Below are 16,460 nucleotides of genomic sequence, written 5' to 3' on the forward strand. Positions count from 1 at the left end.
GTAGGGCGGTAATTCTAAACATTCAACCTAGACTATTAAGTGCAATTTCATGTTACACAATATTAAGTAGTCCTCTGTTGTTGATTGATGAGCGACTTCATTTTTATTCAAGTAAATTGAGTAAATTTATGAAGGTATAGTAAACTGTGTTGTAAGATTACATGAAACACTATTCCTTGAATCTTCACATAGAAAAACAATACATAAAAATGAATATTTTGATAAATAGGTCTTCTTTTAATTTGAAAATTCGATGTTAACTTCTTATATTCGGTAAATGAGGCTTCAAAAGGCATGACAGAAGATGAAAAGAAAAAAATCATATTACAGTGGCGAGAAAAAGACCTTCAAAAATGTTTATACGAGAAAGACTTCATGTCTTTAGCGAAAAGCAAAATAGAAAGTTGGAAAAATGAGCTTGTAAATGTTGCAGTTTTAGGACGCACCGGAGTCGGAAAATCGCGATTTATAAATGCAATTAGAGACTGTCAGTCAGAGAAGGAATCAGATTATGCACCAACAGGATCAACTGAAACAACTTCTACACCTAAAGCATATCCTCATCCGAGGAATAAGCTCCTTCAATTATGGGACTTACCTGGAATTGGAACTAAAAATTTTCCTCGGAAAGACTATATTAGACATGAAAAGATAAGATTTTATTCCTACGATATCTACATTATTATGGCGTCGGATAGATTTACAGAGGACGAAGTTTTCTTTGCCGAGAAACTCGATGAATCCGGAAAAGTATTCATATTTGTACGTTCAAGAGTTGATATAAATTTAGATGGCGTCGATGATATGGAAGCCGAAGTAAATAAGATAAGGAAGGATTGTGAGGAGATAGTTAAGACGTCGACGGTAAAATCAAAAGATGTGTACTTGATATCAAGCAAATTGGTTGACCACCGATATCTTGACTTCCCGAAGTTAATAGAACGGCTTGTCGAAAAGTCATCTGGATTGAAGAAAGAAGCAGTGATGTATTCATTACAATACAATACCAAGAAAATGATAAATGGTAAGGCAGGTGCGTTGGAATCAAGATTAGTATGGACAGGTTTAAAGGCTGCGTTTGGTGCTGCAATACTTGTGCCCGACCTTTCTCTTACAGTGGACTATCGTTCGATCTCCAGTGAGATGGAGTTCTATCGAAAGACATTAGGCATTACCGACAGTGACCTACAGGACTTGGCAAAAATAACAGGGAAAACTGTTGATGTTCTGAAGCATGAATACAAACTTCAAACGTTTGATATTTTCAAAATAACGACGAAGGACGTTACCGAACTAGGTATGCAATTTGCACCTTACTTGAAACATATTTCTATGTCAGAGGCGTTGGAGTCGACGGTTAAATCCCTACCCGTGATCAGCTCTGCGCTAGGCTTTGGAATATCTTTTGCAACAGCATACTGCTTTTTAAGATCAAATCTACATCTCATGTTGGAGGACGCTAGAACAATGTTTGACATTCTTCTGAAGGAAACAGGCAGTGAAATATTGTATATCAATTAGGTAACCTTCAAACTATGAATTGTAACCAAATGTTCTACACGAATTACACGTTAGTAATGTTATAACCATCATCACATCTACTTCCTTCGGTTAACGAGTATTATTTCATAAAAGTCTGTTTATATATATTTCGAAAAGAGTAGACTTGCTCCAACAATGTTTTATTCCCGCATATATTTTTGACACGAGAGGCAACAACATTTGCATGCAGCACATGAATAAACAAGGTTATGTACTATGTTATAAAAAATGTAATATTAAAACGACTAACCCACACATTGAGATCTGTGAGTTTTGAAACAATTTATCACCGAAAGGCAAAATGCCGTCACGGTTTCATATATTTTAATAAAACTTAATGATTGATCAGTTTCTAGTATACATTCGAGTTTTTGCAGTTCTTTTATGCACTTTTATAATCCGTTGCTACGCTTTACTTTTGAAAATTTTGATAAATATAGAACGAGACGCGACAGTATTTATAGACACTATCATCACATGGGCATCAAACCAAAACTGCGCATACGCATATTTTACTCAATAGATAATCAATAGAGCGCACACGTATAGGCATCGCACACTGTTATGTTGTTTTGAAATGTAACAACAACAAAAAAAAAAACAATAACATAAAATTTAGTCAATTCACTACGTTTACGGTGCAGTCAGTGATGCCTCGTTGGCAGAGTGGTCATTGTTTTTGCATCATATTTTTTGTCGAGATTTCGATTCCCCGACCCATAAAAATTGTGTTTCTAAATCTGTATTTTATTTCTATTTCTTAAATACGAATCAGCAAAGACAAAACGAGTTAGTTAATCTAGTTCTGACATGTTTACTAACTTACAAGTGTCACACAGTATTATGGCGTTCATAACAATATGAACATATAGAAACTATCAGTAGCACTCTCTTTCAAAATAAAATATATACGGAAAAAAACGATCGTTTACATACTTCGAGTATGTTTGTTTTTCTCTGGTTTCTAATTTTTTGTTTTGTTTCTTATTCTGCTAATAAATCGGAAATATCTTTAAATCACTCGAAACTGAAATTATTACCGGACCATGCTTTTATTAAAGGGAAGTATAAGAATATTATAAAATTTATAAAACTAACCCGTACAGCTTTGAAAATATCAAAATATCACACAAACGCTTAATCAAGAAAGTCAAATCGTCCTAGATCGTTTATCTGAGGAAGCTGTTTTTCTGTAATTTTTTAAAGAAATAAACAGAGAGGAATCATTCCGGCTGCGGCATCCGTAACCTTTAGCCAGTTGATCTTAAACGCAGTAGGGTTTATCTACTTCATTTCGCCAATCACCCCATTATGTTTAAAGGGCGGATGTTAAAGGCTTTTCAACAAATGCTACGGAAACTGTTTTCAATGTTTAGACCAGAGTGACCTTGACATATGAACCTGAAAAGCATTAGAGCTCATTTACTTCATACGACCAATCATCCAACTGTGTTTCTAGGCAAAATGGTTCATTTTGAATTTTCAGGTAAATGCATCCTCTCATTTTCCATGTACAAGGTATTTCTTAGAATTGACTGGTGACCCAGGTTATCCTCAGATTACCCGAATGCGAACTTGATCTAGATTTAATCGTGACAATCATCCTAATCAGCCCTTTATTCACCATGAACAAGGACCAAAGATGACATACATTCGAACTTCACTTTAATTTGATCAGGACAAACAATATTATCAAATTTCATAAATAACCAGTGGTTTATGCAGTTCATATAGCATATACAAGGTTTTTCTTTGCTTTGACCTAGTGACCTAGTTCTTCACCCCATGACCCATTATCAAATACCTAGATTTAATCAAGACAAACAATCTGACCAAATTCATGAGAATCCAGTGACAAATGCAGATACTATTGCATGCACAAGGTTTATCTTCGATATGACTGGGTGGCCTGGTTTTGTACTCCAAATGACCCATATTCAAATCTGACCTAGACTTGATAAAAAAAAAACAATCTGATCGAATTCTACGAATACTCAGTGAAAAATGCTGCCTCTATTGCATACACAGGGTTTTCTTTGATTTGACCAGGTGACCTAGTTTTTTACTCCAAATGATCAATATTTGAACATGACCGAGATAACATCAAGAAGATCATTCAGATTAAAATTTCGAACATCTAGTGAAAACTACATGACCTATTGCACACGAAATATAAAACAGAATGGGTGTCCGTTTCTTTAATTGGACCGGGTGACCAAGTTTTAGACCACTGATGACCCATATTTGAACTTGACATATAGATTTCATCAGGAAAAACAATCTGTTCAAATTCTAAGAATATTCAGTGAAAAGTGCAGCCCCGATTGTATACATAAATTTTTTCCATGATTCGACCATGTGACGTATTTTATAACCTCAAATGACATATAGATTTCATCAGGAAAAACAATCTGTTCAAATTCTAAGAATATTCAGTGAAAAGTGCAGCCCCGATTGTATACATACTATTTTTCCATGATTCGACCATGTGACGTATTTTATAATCTCAAATGACCCATATTTGAAGTTCACCTAGAATTCATCAAGACAAACATTCTGATCAAATTTCATGAAAATCCAGTGAAAACTGCAGCCCCTGTTGCACACACTATGCTTTTCTTCGAACTTGATGTAGATTTTATAAACACAAACATTCTTCAGAAATAAGTTCCCAAACGTGGTTCATCGTAGACTAACCCGTGTTTTGAGTTCTAATGCGTAAGAATATATCTCGAAGGGAGTGATATCTTGTTTCGCATAAGAACGAAACACTCGGGTTATTCTACGATAAATCACACTTGGGAACTTGTTATTTCGATTCTAACACGACATACTTGTATCAACAGTGTTAGAAAAAATGGTAACTACTTTTTACGACCGTGCTACGCACCTGGATCGGATGACGTCATTGCACGCGAGTGGTTTATTGCAGAATAACCTGAAATAGATTTTGCTCTACATGTAACTATGTAGGTTATTTGCTGGTCATGTTAGATTATGCATACACAAGCTTATTGTGAACAGAAAACAGACGACGGACATCGGGCGATCTGAGAATTGCTCAGGTGAATTATAAAAACATCATATCATATTAAAGGCGGTGTGTATTTAACCATAACAACATGTCAATTGTGACATATATAAGTTAGTTAACATGATAGCTATAGATTAATTAACTCGTTTTGTCTACCGTAACGTTGAATCATATTGGAGAAAAAGAAATTAAAATCAGTTTTAAATACATTTTTTGGGGTCTTGAAATCGAACTCCTGGCGAAAAAGTATAATACAAATACCGTAACCGCTCTCTCGCTGTCATGTGATATTTGGAAGGTGCTCAGTGAACGGAATTTCCTTTTTTGTATAAACCGGGAAACCCTTATCAGAAATTGTTGACGAATGCTTTAAATAAAAAAAAAAACACAACGATTTTCAACGGATTTCGCTGATAACTTTATTCTTAGAACATCAAATATGCGACATTAGGGTGAATATAGGAAACGTTTGATTTTTAAACTCTCACATCAATATGTGTGGATTAGGCGCTTTAAGAGCAATTTATAATATCATAGGACTTCGATATGTTTGCACTTTAACGGAATGATACTGTTAGCAATCCGAGAACCATGATTTTACATCCTCTAGCTGCAAATAAATTCATTTATTCAGGGACTCACTTCACATAAAAATAGAACTATTTTCTTTTAAATTTTGATTAATAGGAGAAAGATGGTTGCGTTATTAAAAGACGGGCGTTTATACCTGCCATGATAATAGAAAGAAGATTTATGCTGGGGTTTATTGAATAACTGTATGTTCTGAAGATATAGATATGTAGTGCATATTTTTAAAAGACTGGCCAATAGAAGGGGACGTGTGTATTTTTATGTGATGTTTTAGTATGTTGTAATGCATGTATAGTCTTAACATGTGGTATTTCTTGCATATACAATGTTTTCACCATATGATAAAAATACTGTGTTTATCGATGCTTTTTTTTGCCAAACGGATGGGTGAATTTAGCAGGAGAAGAAGTGCTCATACAGGGTAGGTGTGCTGACGGTTACACAATAGGGTTATTATAACAGTAGCTCGATCTTGGATGCCGTAAATTGCTCTAGTGGATTTTGCCAGATCGGATCTCACAAGGCACGAATGCGTGATCCGTCCTTTCAAAATCATCGAGAGCCGAACACAAAATCCTAGCTTCTGTTATATTAACCCTTTTAAATCACACCTCCACCTTTTTATTTGTTTATTTGTAATCGAACGAAATCTGAAATGTTTGTAGATGTTGAACAGAACTGAGTGATGTTTTTGTGTGCGCTATATAATGAAAGTAGTCCGACAACATATAATACGGAAGGTAAAACAGGGGATTTTGGAAGGTATTTTTTTTTCAGCCTGTTCATGTATCCTTGTGAAATGGAAGCTGCATCTTTGACAGAATTTATATAGGTATATAATAAATGTGTATCCTTGTCGTGTATACTGAATGCGAATGTACAGATGAAATAAATTTAGAGGCATTATATCAAGAAGCTATTTTCTGTCAAATACACGTTATAGATCTTTGGCGATGGGATACCAAGAATTATGTGATTGTAATTCAGATTACGCAAAGGTAGAGAAATGTTGCTTTGTTGCTTTTATTTTCATGTGTATTCCAACATTTACCAGCAACAACGCAGAATGTTGGTTGTTGTCTTATGTTATATTCGCAAGACAGTATTTTGGCAACAATTCAATTTTTCATTGACATTTTGAAACAGTTTTTCTTGCGACAGTCTGGTTAAAGTTTTGATTATATTCTAAGTAATTTCTAATTCTTTCAGATTACTTTTTCTTGTGTTTGATTCAGATTTTATATGACATCACAACCTTATTTAAGGATGAAGAATACCCTGCACCCAGGGTAGATTCAAATTTATTCAGTTGTAGTTAATCAGTTAACTTCTTGTAAATAAATGTTTTAGCTGCTAAATAGTTTTGATGTTTGTCTCTGTCCCTTCAAGAAAATATCCATACGGGTTTGAAGTACTTGACCCTATAAAGGTAATTCCTACTTAAATAAAAAGGGAAATACAGATTTTAACACTTTTCAGCTTATTTCGGTTTTATTCATATCCGTTCAAGTCTGCGTTGTTGATAATTCTACCAGCATAATACGTTACCGTTCTAATATAAGCTTAAAATATATATTATATCTTGGGGCCCCTTTTTCCATTGTAACGCAATTTTAAAATTTTATTGTAATATGCATTTTGTTTATGACATAAATGAAATATTAGGGTAAATATACAAGAAGATCATTAAACACTTAAGATGGTGTTCTATTATATCTTAAGGGTTTAATTATTCACAGCAACACTAATTTAGCTATATCTTGCTCTTTTATTTACAGAATAATTAAATAGATTTATTTTTATCATTTCACGTTGCTTGAGAATATATTTAAAGTAAGAAAAATATTTGTATTATTTTCTTTTTTTTAAACAAATATCAAAACTTAAAATAAAAGCAGTCACCAACATATTTTTCTCCAAGAAATTTTTAACGTGATAGGCCAGAAAAATTATCTCACGTGTCTGCCTGTGTAAGACCACTTTTTGTCTTTTGTACATTGCTCCAAAATATGCTGCGTAAGGCATTACATAACCTCTTGAAATTATAACAACAGCTATTGGTTGCTTAAGATAGATTATGTTTTTTTTCGCGCGACATTATCTGTCTGACAGCAGAATTCCTTTTTATTTTTCATGCTGACCTGGTATGTAAAGCACTATTGCTTTGTTTTTTATAGTAAGTAGTATTGACATCTGTTTAGTAGAGATGCCTTTGGTAGAGCTATAATAAGTTCTTATTTATTTTTCTGAGCAGACTTACGAACTGAACTTCGCAGTGTAGTAGCACAGTTCCATACCAAGGTAATCTACATGTAACAGTTGAAATACATCATCTTTTGAATGAACTAGTTTGTTTGTATTTGGTAATAGTTTTAGAAGTAGAATATTGAATTTAGTAAGAACTCAGAACTGACAACAATGATACCACAATATGTTGTCTTTAAGGAAATGTAATGTGATTGTGTAGTTGAGTAATTCGGTCCCCCAGTATAAGTGATATTTGAAAATCACCATTGTCAAAGACACACACACAGAACTATTTGAAGAAACATGTTTCACCAAAAGTGACATTTGTTTCACTACCCATATTGTATTGTATATGTATGATGTTCTATAAGTTCAAAATGTGCCGTGTTTATTTACATCAGGAATTACATCAGCAACTTTGAACACATAATGAATATAAACCGATAATTTTAGCAATGAATACAATCTTACCTTCCATAAATATCAAAACAACGCATTGAAAATATAAAAACCTTAGTGTTGAAACCACAACAATCCATCGAAATCTAAAACTATCCTAGCTTTAAAGTTACCTACCGTTCTGTTTAATCTTGGTAACGTATGTTTCATAATGTATGGTTGATTTCATCTTTGCAATACTGTTAAAACTGATTTAGTAGGTACTTTGCAATGCCAATAAGCATGATTTATGCATTAGCCTAGATTAATAATATACGAAATATAAAATTGAATGGGTGACCTTAAAACTAGGTAACCTATATTTGATTCTTGGATACCCTCTGTTTTTCCTTTGAATGAAATTCAAAATATTCAGACTGTGCACATACTGTTACCAAGTCTACTGTTAATTATCAATATGCTATCTATATTTGAAGCAGTCGCCATAAAAAAACGCTGATCTATGCTATCTTTACAGTGATGCTGAAAGAGGTATCATTGTTTTACTGTAGTCTGTCGACATCCTAAAAGTGAGATTAGTAACAGGGTCAAGTTAAACAAAATTATGACAGTCATGTGTGCATGTTCAGTAAACATGGTTTAAATTAACTGTAAACAAATGCAATTGTTGGAGTATTTTCCATGTTGCTAATTCTTCAATGTGGAACATTTGAGTGGCGAGTGTTACGTATGTTACATTTTAAAGTATCTTTATCAGCTAATAGTCAAAATTATACAAGTAAGCTTACTTTGACATTTACAATACAAGGAAACTATTGGTACCAAAACCATTCTAATTGAAACACATATAGGCTAAATTTATTGAGAAGCCGCATGTGATTTATATGTATTACATTTGTAAGCACCTGGTCTATAATCTAAACTGAAATCTAAATTGCAAAGTATCATATTTTTTTCTCATGAAAATACATTAAATTGTGAAACTTAACACAATTATTTGATGATGTCTTATTTAAAAAAAAATGGATAATTTTATGAGTTATTAAAAGTGGCGAAAATGTTGCTCGGTTGGATGGGGTATCTTAACCACTAAAGTTTGGTAGTAATCGTCAAAATTTGGAATGACTTGTTACAGTGAGCCTTTAATTGATTTAGAACTGTTACATAAGCAAAAGGCTAATATCTGAAAGTCAATATTGAGATAATCTGCTGAATATTCGTGTGCAGCCAATAATACTTTCAGAGAGAGAGAGAGAGAGAGAGAGAGAGAGAGATTTCCGCATTTTTCATACACAATGTCCTCTCAAATGAATATAATTTTTGTATGACATACGGTAGAAAGCGACATCCGGTCTTAAACAATACCGGAATGAATGTATTAATGGCTGAAGTTGATGAACCTTTGCCTAATTTCAGGGTATAGAAATCGAAAAACTAGCCCACGGACCATATTTCTCCCCAAATTATTTTGACTGTGGACACTTAGATTTACCCGCGTTCGTACGTCTTTCCGTCCGTCCATCCGCATTTACGTATTTCCACCCTTCCAAATTTACGCGATACACATCTCAAAAAGTATTTGACCTAGTCATCGAAAGTCATAGAATTGTTGTTTAAAATGAGAAGTTGTGCACATGGAGTTAGTGTTGTTTGAGGTTACTTTCAATCAGACCAGAGAAACATACAAGAATATTATTTAGTATGTGAAGGTGTGCACGTGGCGTTTTTAATTTTGGATTTCACTCAGCAAGACAAGACAACAATGACCCATGACTAAGTCAAAAATATTAATAAATTGCCATAACACTTTTAGGAATATTTTTCAACAAACGAAATTGTGCCCCGTGGGTTTTATTCGGGACTCACCTTTCCTCCGCTGCGCCGCCCTCATCCCCCACTTCTAGCATCCCCACAAAAAATAGTTGTATATTTTAGTTCCTGTTATCTTGTGTTTCTTGGTGAAGTTTTGTAGCTTCCCATTCCATCCTTCCGGTGAATCACACGCTAACCCAAGAATATCTGAATGTTTACTTAGTTTTGCTTTGTCACAAGTAAAATACGACTATATAAAAGTAGTATTTAATCAATTTTCATATGAGTATAAAGAACGGTCTGCGACGTTAATTATTTAGCTACAATTAAAAAAATCACGCACTACAATTGATAAAAATTATTACACTTAACATTTGATAGTTTCCTAAGTATACAAATTTAAAGAATATATTATATATAGGCAACTTAGTTAATATTTTAGAGTAGGAAAGGTAATGACACTATCAATAGATAGTATTTATCCAATTATAAACAAGAAAAACATGTAATGCATTTGTGTCGGCGATTATCTTAAAAACATTATTAGATGTTCAACAAATAAAATATAAGAAATGCATACCACTTGTATCATTTAAGGATCATTATGCGGCAAAAGTTTTCAATAAACCCCTTATATAATGGCATGCGTTAAAACAACATTGAAATATCTCATCACTGTGAAGGGTAAACACGTAGCAGGTGTAATACCAGTAGTAACAGTACACTGACAAGCTTGCAGAATTTACATTTACTTAAATTATATGGAGTGTTTTTCCCGCTATCAGTAATATCAATTATACCTTGATTAATTACCTCGCATTAATTCCGTACTTTTCAGACAATAATAAAGCCCTAAATAAAATTTGTATTTGAATATTATGACTGAAGCAGAATTATTCTTTATATCCATAAACTCATACCATAGTAATGTCAATGTCCTTATTAAGAAAAAAAAGAATTAATATCAACAGCACTGAAAATAATGAAAAGTTTAATTTAGGGCGCAGGTAGTTAAGTAACAAGATTTGTGTTTATAAAAAAAATACCATTTTAACGTGCTGATTTAATCCATCAACCAAGTTTAAGTATAGAAATATTCGGCCAAAAGGACAAGTTAACGTCTAAAGTTTATTTTATCCCATAATATTTATGTTATTCCTAAAATTTAAGTTAATAATATTATTTTAATAGTGAAATGTAGATTTTGTAATAGTGTTTGTTTGCTTTTTCCAATTATTGTAAATTTTATTGAAGTATACCGGTATATATCTACACTAACGCAAAGCTCTTATATAGAGCGCGTGAATGCTCGTATTGCAGTTCTAAGAAACTGCAAACATATCATTAATCCAATAAATTTCTTTCTTACTACTTGTAAGAGAGGTTCTTTGATATATGCGATTTATCTTCCCTATTCATTCTTTGTTACCATCATCAGTGTGGACATTGCTTGCATAGGTGAAGCTCAATTATCTTATTTTATCTTGTTGTGTTATATTTCAAAAACTATAATTGTAAGTTTAGGATAAAATCATTTATATAATAACCATTCTTTTGTAGGTTTATTATATAAATAAAACATATCAATTACCATGATTACACTGATATGACCTTTTTCATTTATTTTATTGTTATGATATTGACAAAAATATTGTGTTCCACTATATACATGTATGTAGATATTTATTTTTCACATAATATGGCCTCATTATAAAACAAACTGAACATATAAGAAATATCAAGACAAAGATTGCCGTATTTTGTATAAATATATTGTTATCAAATTTGGTCAGTAGATAAATTTTACTTTACCAAAATTCGAAAAATGAAAGGATTGATGCAAAATAGGTTTGAAATTATTATTATTATTATTATTAAAGATGTTGAAAAGCCATTTACTTCAGTTTTCCTACGAATAATAAATGTTGAAATTCCAGTCAGTGTATATGCATTCTACACTGTATGTAGCAATTATATCGTCTTTTTCTTACCTGTAAATCGCGCGGATCCACTGCAATTCACCGCAACCACAGGCACTTTACCGCAATGCGCTGCAATATCAAGCCTGGTAAACAACAGAGTGTCAAAAATAACCAATTTTTTTTGTAGAAACAAACACAATTTGCCGACATTTTGTGTTTGCTATTTTTATTCGCGTGACGTCACCATGGCGTCTCTCTGTCCGGTTCGCGCGTTTTGTATTGATACTTGAAATGGATTAGAAATTCAGAAAAAAATTTAGGTCCAGAATATAAGATTCTTTCACTGGTAATAGGTGCAGATGGGAATTTCCGGCCTCGAGGGTAACTGTTTAGGCGGTAACGAGGTTCCTACCGAGAGCCGGATATTCCCATCTGCACCTATAACCAGTGACAGAATCTTTTTCTTGCATACCGATATCAAGATATAATAATAAAAATAAAGTCAGTCAAACGGTTTTCTTTTTAGAACTATTTCTTATAGCAGCGTATTTAAACAGCGGGAAACCAACGTCCGTAAACAGGAAATACGTCATGACGTTTCAAAGACAAATAACAATGTTTAGTTCCGGTTTTGTTTTATCAGTTGCAGCGTAACGTTATGAATTTTTGATAAAATAACGTGTTTTGAATCGAGAAATATACTATCAGGAAAAAGAGGAACTGTCAAGGTATTGGATTTTTATTCCGTTTTTCGAAATAAAATATAAATAACTACATAAATCTTCTACATATATGTAGTTCGTAATACGTCATTTAAAGCACGAGAGTCATCTTACACCCCGGTGTGTAAGATGGATTTTTCCAGCACCGGTAAAAATACCGGAAATCCCCGTCTGGTATGCAAGAAAGAAACCTCCAGTATCGTCACTTACGAAACTTAAGAGTTTCAGCAAGTCCAGCAGGCGCAGCAAGTCCAAGTTTTGCAGTACTTTAGGAGAAGCAACAAATCCAGCAAGTCCAACAAGTCCAGGTTGCGCAGCAAGTCAAGGTTGCACAGCAAGTCCAGTTAGAAGAGCAAGTCCAGTAAGAGGAGTAAATCCAATAAGCGCAGCAAGTCCAGGTTGCGCGGCAAGTGCAATAAGAAAAGCAAGTGCAGTAAGCGCAGCAAGTCCAGGTTGCGCAGCAAGTCCAGTAAGAGAAGCAAGTCCAGTAAGCGCAGCAAATACAGGTTGCGCAGCAAGTCCAGTAAGAGAAGCAAGTCCAGTAAGCGCAGCAAGTCCAGTTAGAGGAGTAAGTCCAGTAAGCGCAGCAAGTCCAAGTTGCATAGCAAGTCCAAGTTGAGGAGAAGTGCAATAAGTAAAGCAAGTGCAGTAAGCGCAGCAAGTCCAGGTTGCGCAGCAAGTCCAGTAAGAGAAGCAAGTTAAGTAAGCGCAGCAAGTACAGGTTGCGCAGCAAGTCCAGTAAGAGAAGCAAGTCCAGTAAGCGCAGCAAGTCCAGTTAGAGAAGCAAGTCCAGTAAGCGCAGCAAGTCCAGTTAGAGGAGTAAGTCCAGTAAGCGCAGCAAGTCCAAGTTGCGTAGCAAGTCCAAGTTGAGGAGCAAGTCCAGTAAGCGCAACGAGTCCAGGTTGCGCAGCAAGTCCAGTAAGTGCAGCAAGTCCAAGTTGCGTAGCAGCTCCAAGTTGTGCAGTAAGTCCTGTAAGAGGAGCAAGTCCAGTAAGCGCAGCAAGCCCAAGTAGCGCAGCAAGTCCAAGTAGCGCAGCAAGGTCAAGTTGCGTAGCATATCTAGAGAGTGTAGCAGGTCGAGGTTGGGCAGTGATTTTAGTGAGTGCAGCAAGTATTATAAGTGCAGCAAGTCGAGGTACAACGGTAAATCCAGGAACCACAATTATAACAGTAATACATTGCTTGGAAGATACCTGATATATTGTCAACTTTGATAGTAAACCCCCAAAAAAACTTGACACAGAGCTACCTCTGTCAGAGATATAGAGGATATTTGTTTGTTTCAGTGTAAGATCGAAATATATTTCACCGAGAGAACACCATATGCAATATGTTCACGAGTGGCGCAGCCACGAGTGAAAATGTAAATTATGGTGTTCACGAGTGAAATATATTTCGATCTTACACTGAAATAAATAAATTTTCTATTTATTTTATGCATTTTAACGGTTTTAACCAAATTATATCCAGTTTGTCCGCGCAACGTCACGTGCATCGCATCATGACGTCATAATATCGCGACGACAGAATATCTGTGTAGAGAAAATGTAAATAGTTCTATTATGCTTCCCGATTTCTTTTACATTTATTTATAATAGAATGTAAATATTTATGATCCTGTTATTATTTTTATACATTTATACCTTTACTGAAGAATATTTTGCAAGAAATTTCTATCATTTATAATTCATATCATTTCGCATTCAAGTGTAGTTCCTTACCAGTGAAAAATAAAAATGATATTTTCACTGTTTGAAACAGTGAAAATACCAATTTTATTTCACTGATAAATTTCAGTATTTCACTGAAGACATAAAATAAATACGCTAAATCGCTCTTACGCAACTTCAGAGATAGTGCATGTTGCGATAAAAGAACGTCAACAAGGGTAAGTGTCATCGTAGTTTTTGCATTTTTAAAATATTGTATCGAATATCAAAAATCGGGGAATGGTAGGCGATGTAGATATGTTTTAACTTTACAGAGAACTTAAAGTTTGCTATTGTTTTCTTGATTTGTGGTAGTGTTTACCAGCTAGCTGGTTTGACAGTGAATTTGGCCGTTATGTCATCAAAGCACTTTCATTGTCAAATATTTGCATTTTAACTGATATTAACATACCGAGTTGGCGTGAGATAGCTGTAAAGTATACAATGCATATGGAAATAAAAATGTACCGAAAATGGTTTAGGAGTAAAAATATTCACTTTTTATTGTGAGATACAGCTCTGTCGTGAAGGAGATAGTCATGTCGCCAAGGAGTTAGCTCTGTGTTGCATTAACAGTTTTGAGCAGTTTTGAATGTAACAGAAAATTAGTTATGTCCAGTTACGAGATACAATTCAGTGATCACGTTTTTATATTTATACAGCATTTGTATAATACATATTGCTTTATATTTTTTTTATATTTATTTTGCTTGTTTTGTATTTAGTGCCATTTTAACCAGAACTTCTAGATTCAGCACCAGTACTAACTTGTTTTCAGCAAGTGACTATCAACTTCTCCATTTTAATCATTGTGTCATAGATGGAAGACAAATGATTTCAGACACACTGTAAAATAGTCAGGTCCATAAGAATAAAAGCCCATGATCAATAGATCTGCACCCTCACTATTGACCTAAGCGGGCGGGCTATATTTTCTTAGAATCGGCATGTGCTACTTTTTCTATAAAACAAATAAATGCAGTTAGAGAAAAGGTAATACGTGAAATTATATTGTGAAAAGCAAGGGTTATCTGTATTTTTTAAGACGCCAGATTTAGCGGCAGTGGCTCTGAAACTAGTTTACACTACGTATTACACTTGTAAAATCAAATCTGAATAGACGATTATATAATGATGTCATAATAACTTTTCGTTGAGGATACGGCCAGTTTGTATGAACGTACCGGTAAATAAAATATACTTTGTACAACTGTCAGAGTCGCTGTGACTTCAGCATTGTACGATCACGTTAAATGCACTTATGAATACAAAATCTGAAGTTTTAAACAGTCATGCTGATTAACTAGCTAAATAAAATTTATAGGACAACTTTACGCAGAGGCTAGTCATCATGCATTTCGTGTTGACAATGTACGCATCAAATTAGCAACCTCAATTACACATATAATAACTGACAAAATGACTAAAGTGATCTAATTCTAAATTTAAGAGTTTTCTGTATAATTGGAATTCTATTTTCATTTCTTTCAATCTATCTTTTATCTGAACCAATCAGATGCGTTTGAATGAAATCATTTGAATTCGCTAGCATGAAATTTCGCACAAACGGCAAAAAGACAGTTTCGCGGGGGCTTTAATTCGCGCATTTTCAATTTAAAAAGATTTGTTCATAAATCGCCAGCATCGCATGTGTCACTATTATGTACCGCCTGTCAACATGGTCAATAAAAGCGGTCCTTTTATGACCTTGTTTAAAAATCAATATAACAGTGCAACTGATAATTGTTGACCTAGTTTTTGATCGCAGATAACCCATTCCGAACCTAATTTTATCAAGGCAGTCATGCTGACCAAATTTTATGAAGATCAATTGAAAAATACAGCCTCTATGGCATACACAAGCTCATTGTTGACAGACAGACAGACAGACAGACAGCGACAGACGACGGACGCCGGACATCGAGCCATCACCTGAGCAAAAGTTAACAGAATGTACATCTGTTCAAAATTTAGAATTATAGCCTTATGAAAAATCTTTATCGAAACAATACTCGGCAAATTCATACACATGTATATCCGATGGAACAGTGACTGCATATTAGGTCAAAAGAGAACAACCCAACGTAAATATTGTAAACTTTTCAATATAACATTAAAATTATGAACACATCGCCTTGGCGACATGACTATCTCCTTCACGACAGAGCTATCTCTCATAATAAAAAGTGAATATTTTAACTCCAAAGTCATGTTCGGTACATATTTTATTTCCAAATGCATTGTGTACTTACAGCTATCTCACGCCTACTCGGTTTGCTTCTTATTATCAGTTAAAATGCAAATATTTGACAATTAAGGTGCTTTGATGACGAAACGGGCAAATCCACAACTATATCATCTAGCTGCCACGACCACAAATAAAGAATAAATAAGCAAACTTTAAGTTCTCTGTAAATTTAAATCATATTTACATCGACTACCATTCCGCGATTTTTGATATTCGATACAATAATTTTGTAAA

General features: G+C 34.1%; 1 protein-coding gene across 1 annotated transcript; it reads left to right on the plus strand.

Moving 5' to 3' along the window:
* Positions 1-294: 294 nt before the first annotated feature.
* LOC128552436 (interferon-inducible GTPase 1-like) lies at positions 295-1,521 on the plus strand. The gene has a single exon (XM_053533476.1). It carries the CDS (start codon positions 295-297, stop codon positions 1,519-1,521), a length of 1,227 nt encoding a protein of 408 aa, XP_053389451.1.
* The last annotated feature ends 14,939 nt before the right edge of the window (positions 1,522-16,460 follow it).

This window comes from Mercenaria mercenaria, unplaced genomic scaffold, assembly GCF_021730395.1.
Source record: "Mercenaria mercenaria strain notata unplaced genomic scaffold, MADL_Memer_1 contig_2800, whole genome shotgun sequence".
Taxonomy (NCBI): Eukaryota; Metazoa; Mollusca; class Bivalvia; order Venerida; family Veneridae; genus Mercenaria; species Mercenaria mercenaria.

What these genes read in the sequence shown, in the direction of transcription:
- LOC128552436 (XM_053533476.1), top strand. Translation starts at nt 295, where the DNA reads ATGACAGAAGATGAAAAGAAAAAAATCATATTACAGTGGCGAGAAAAA.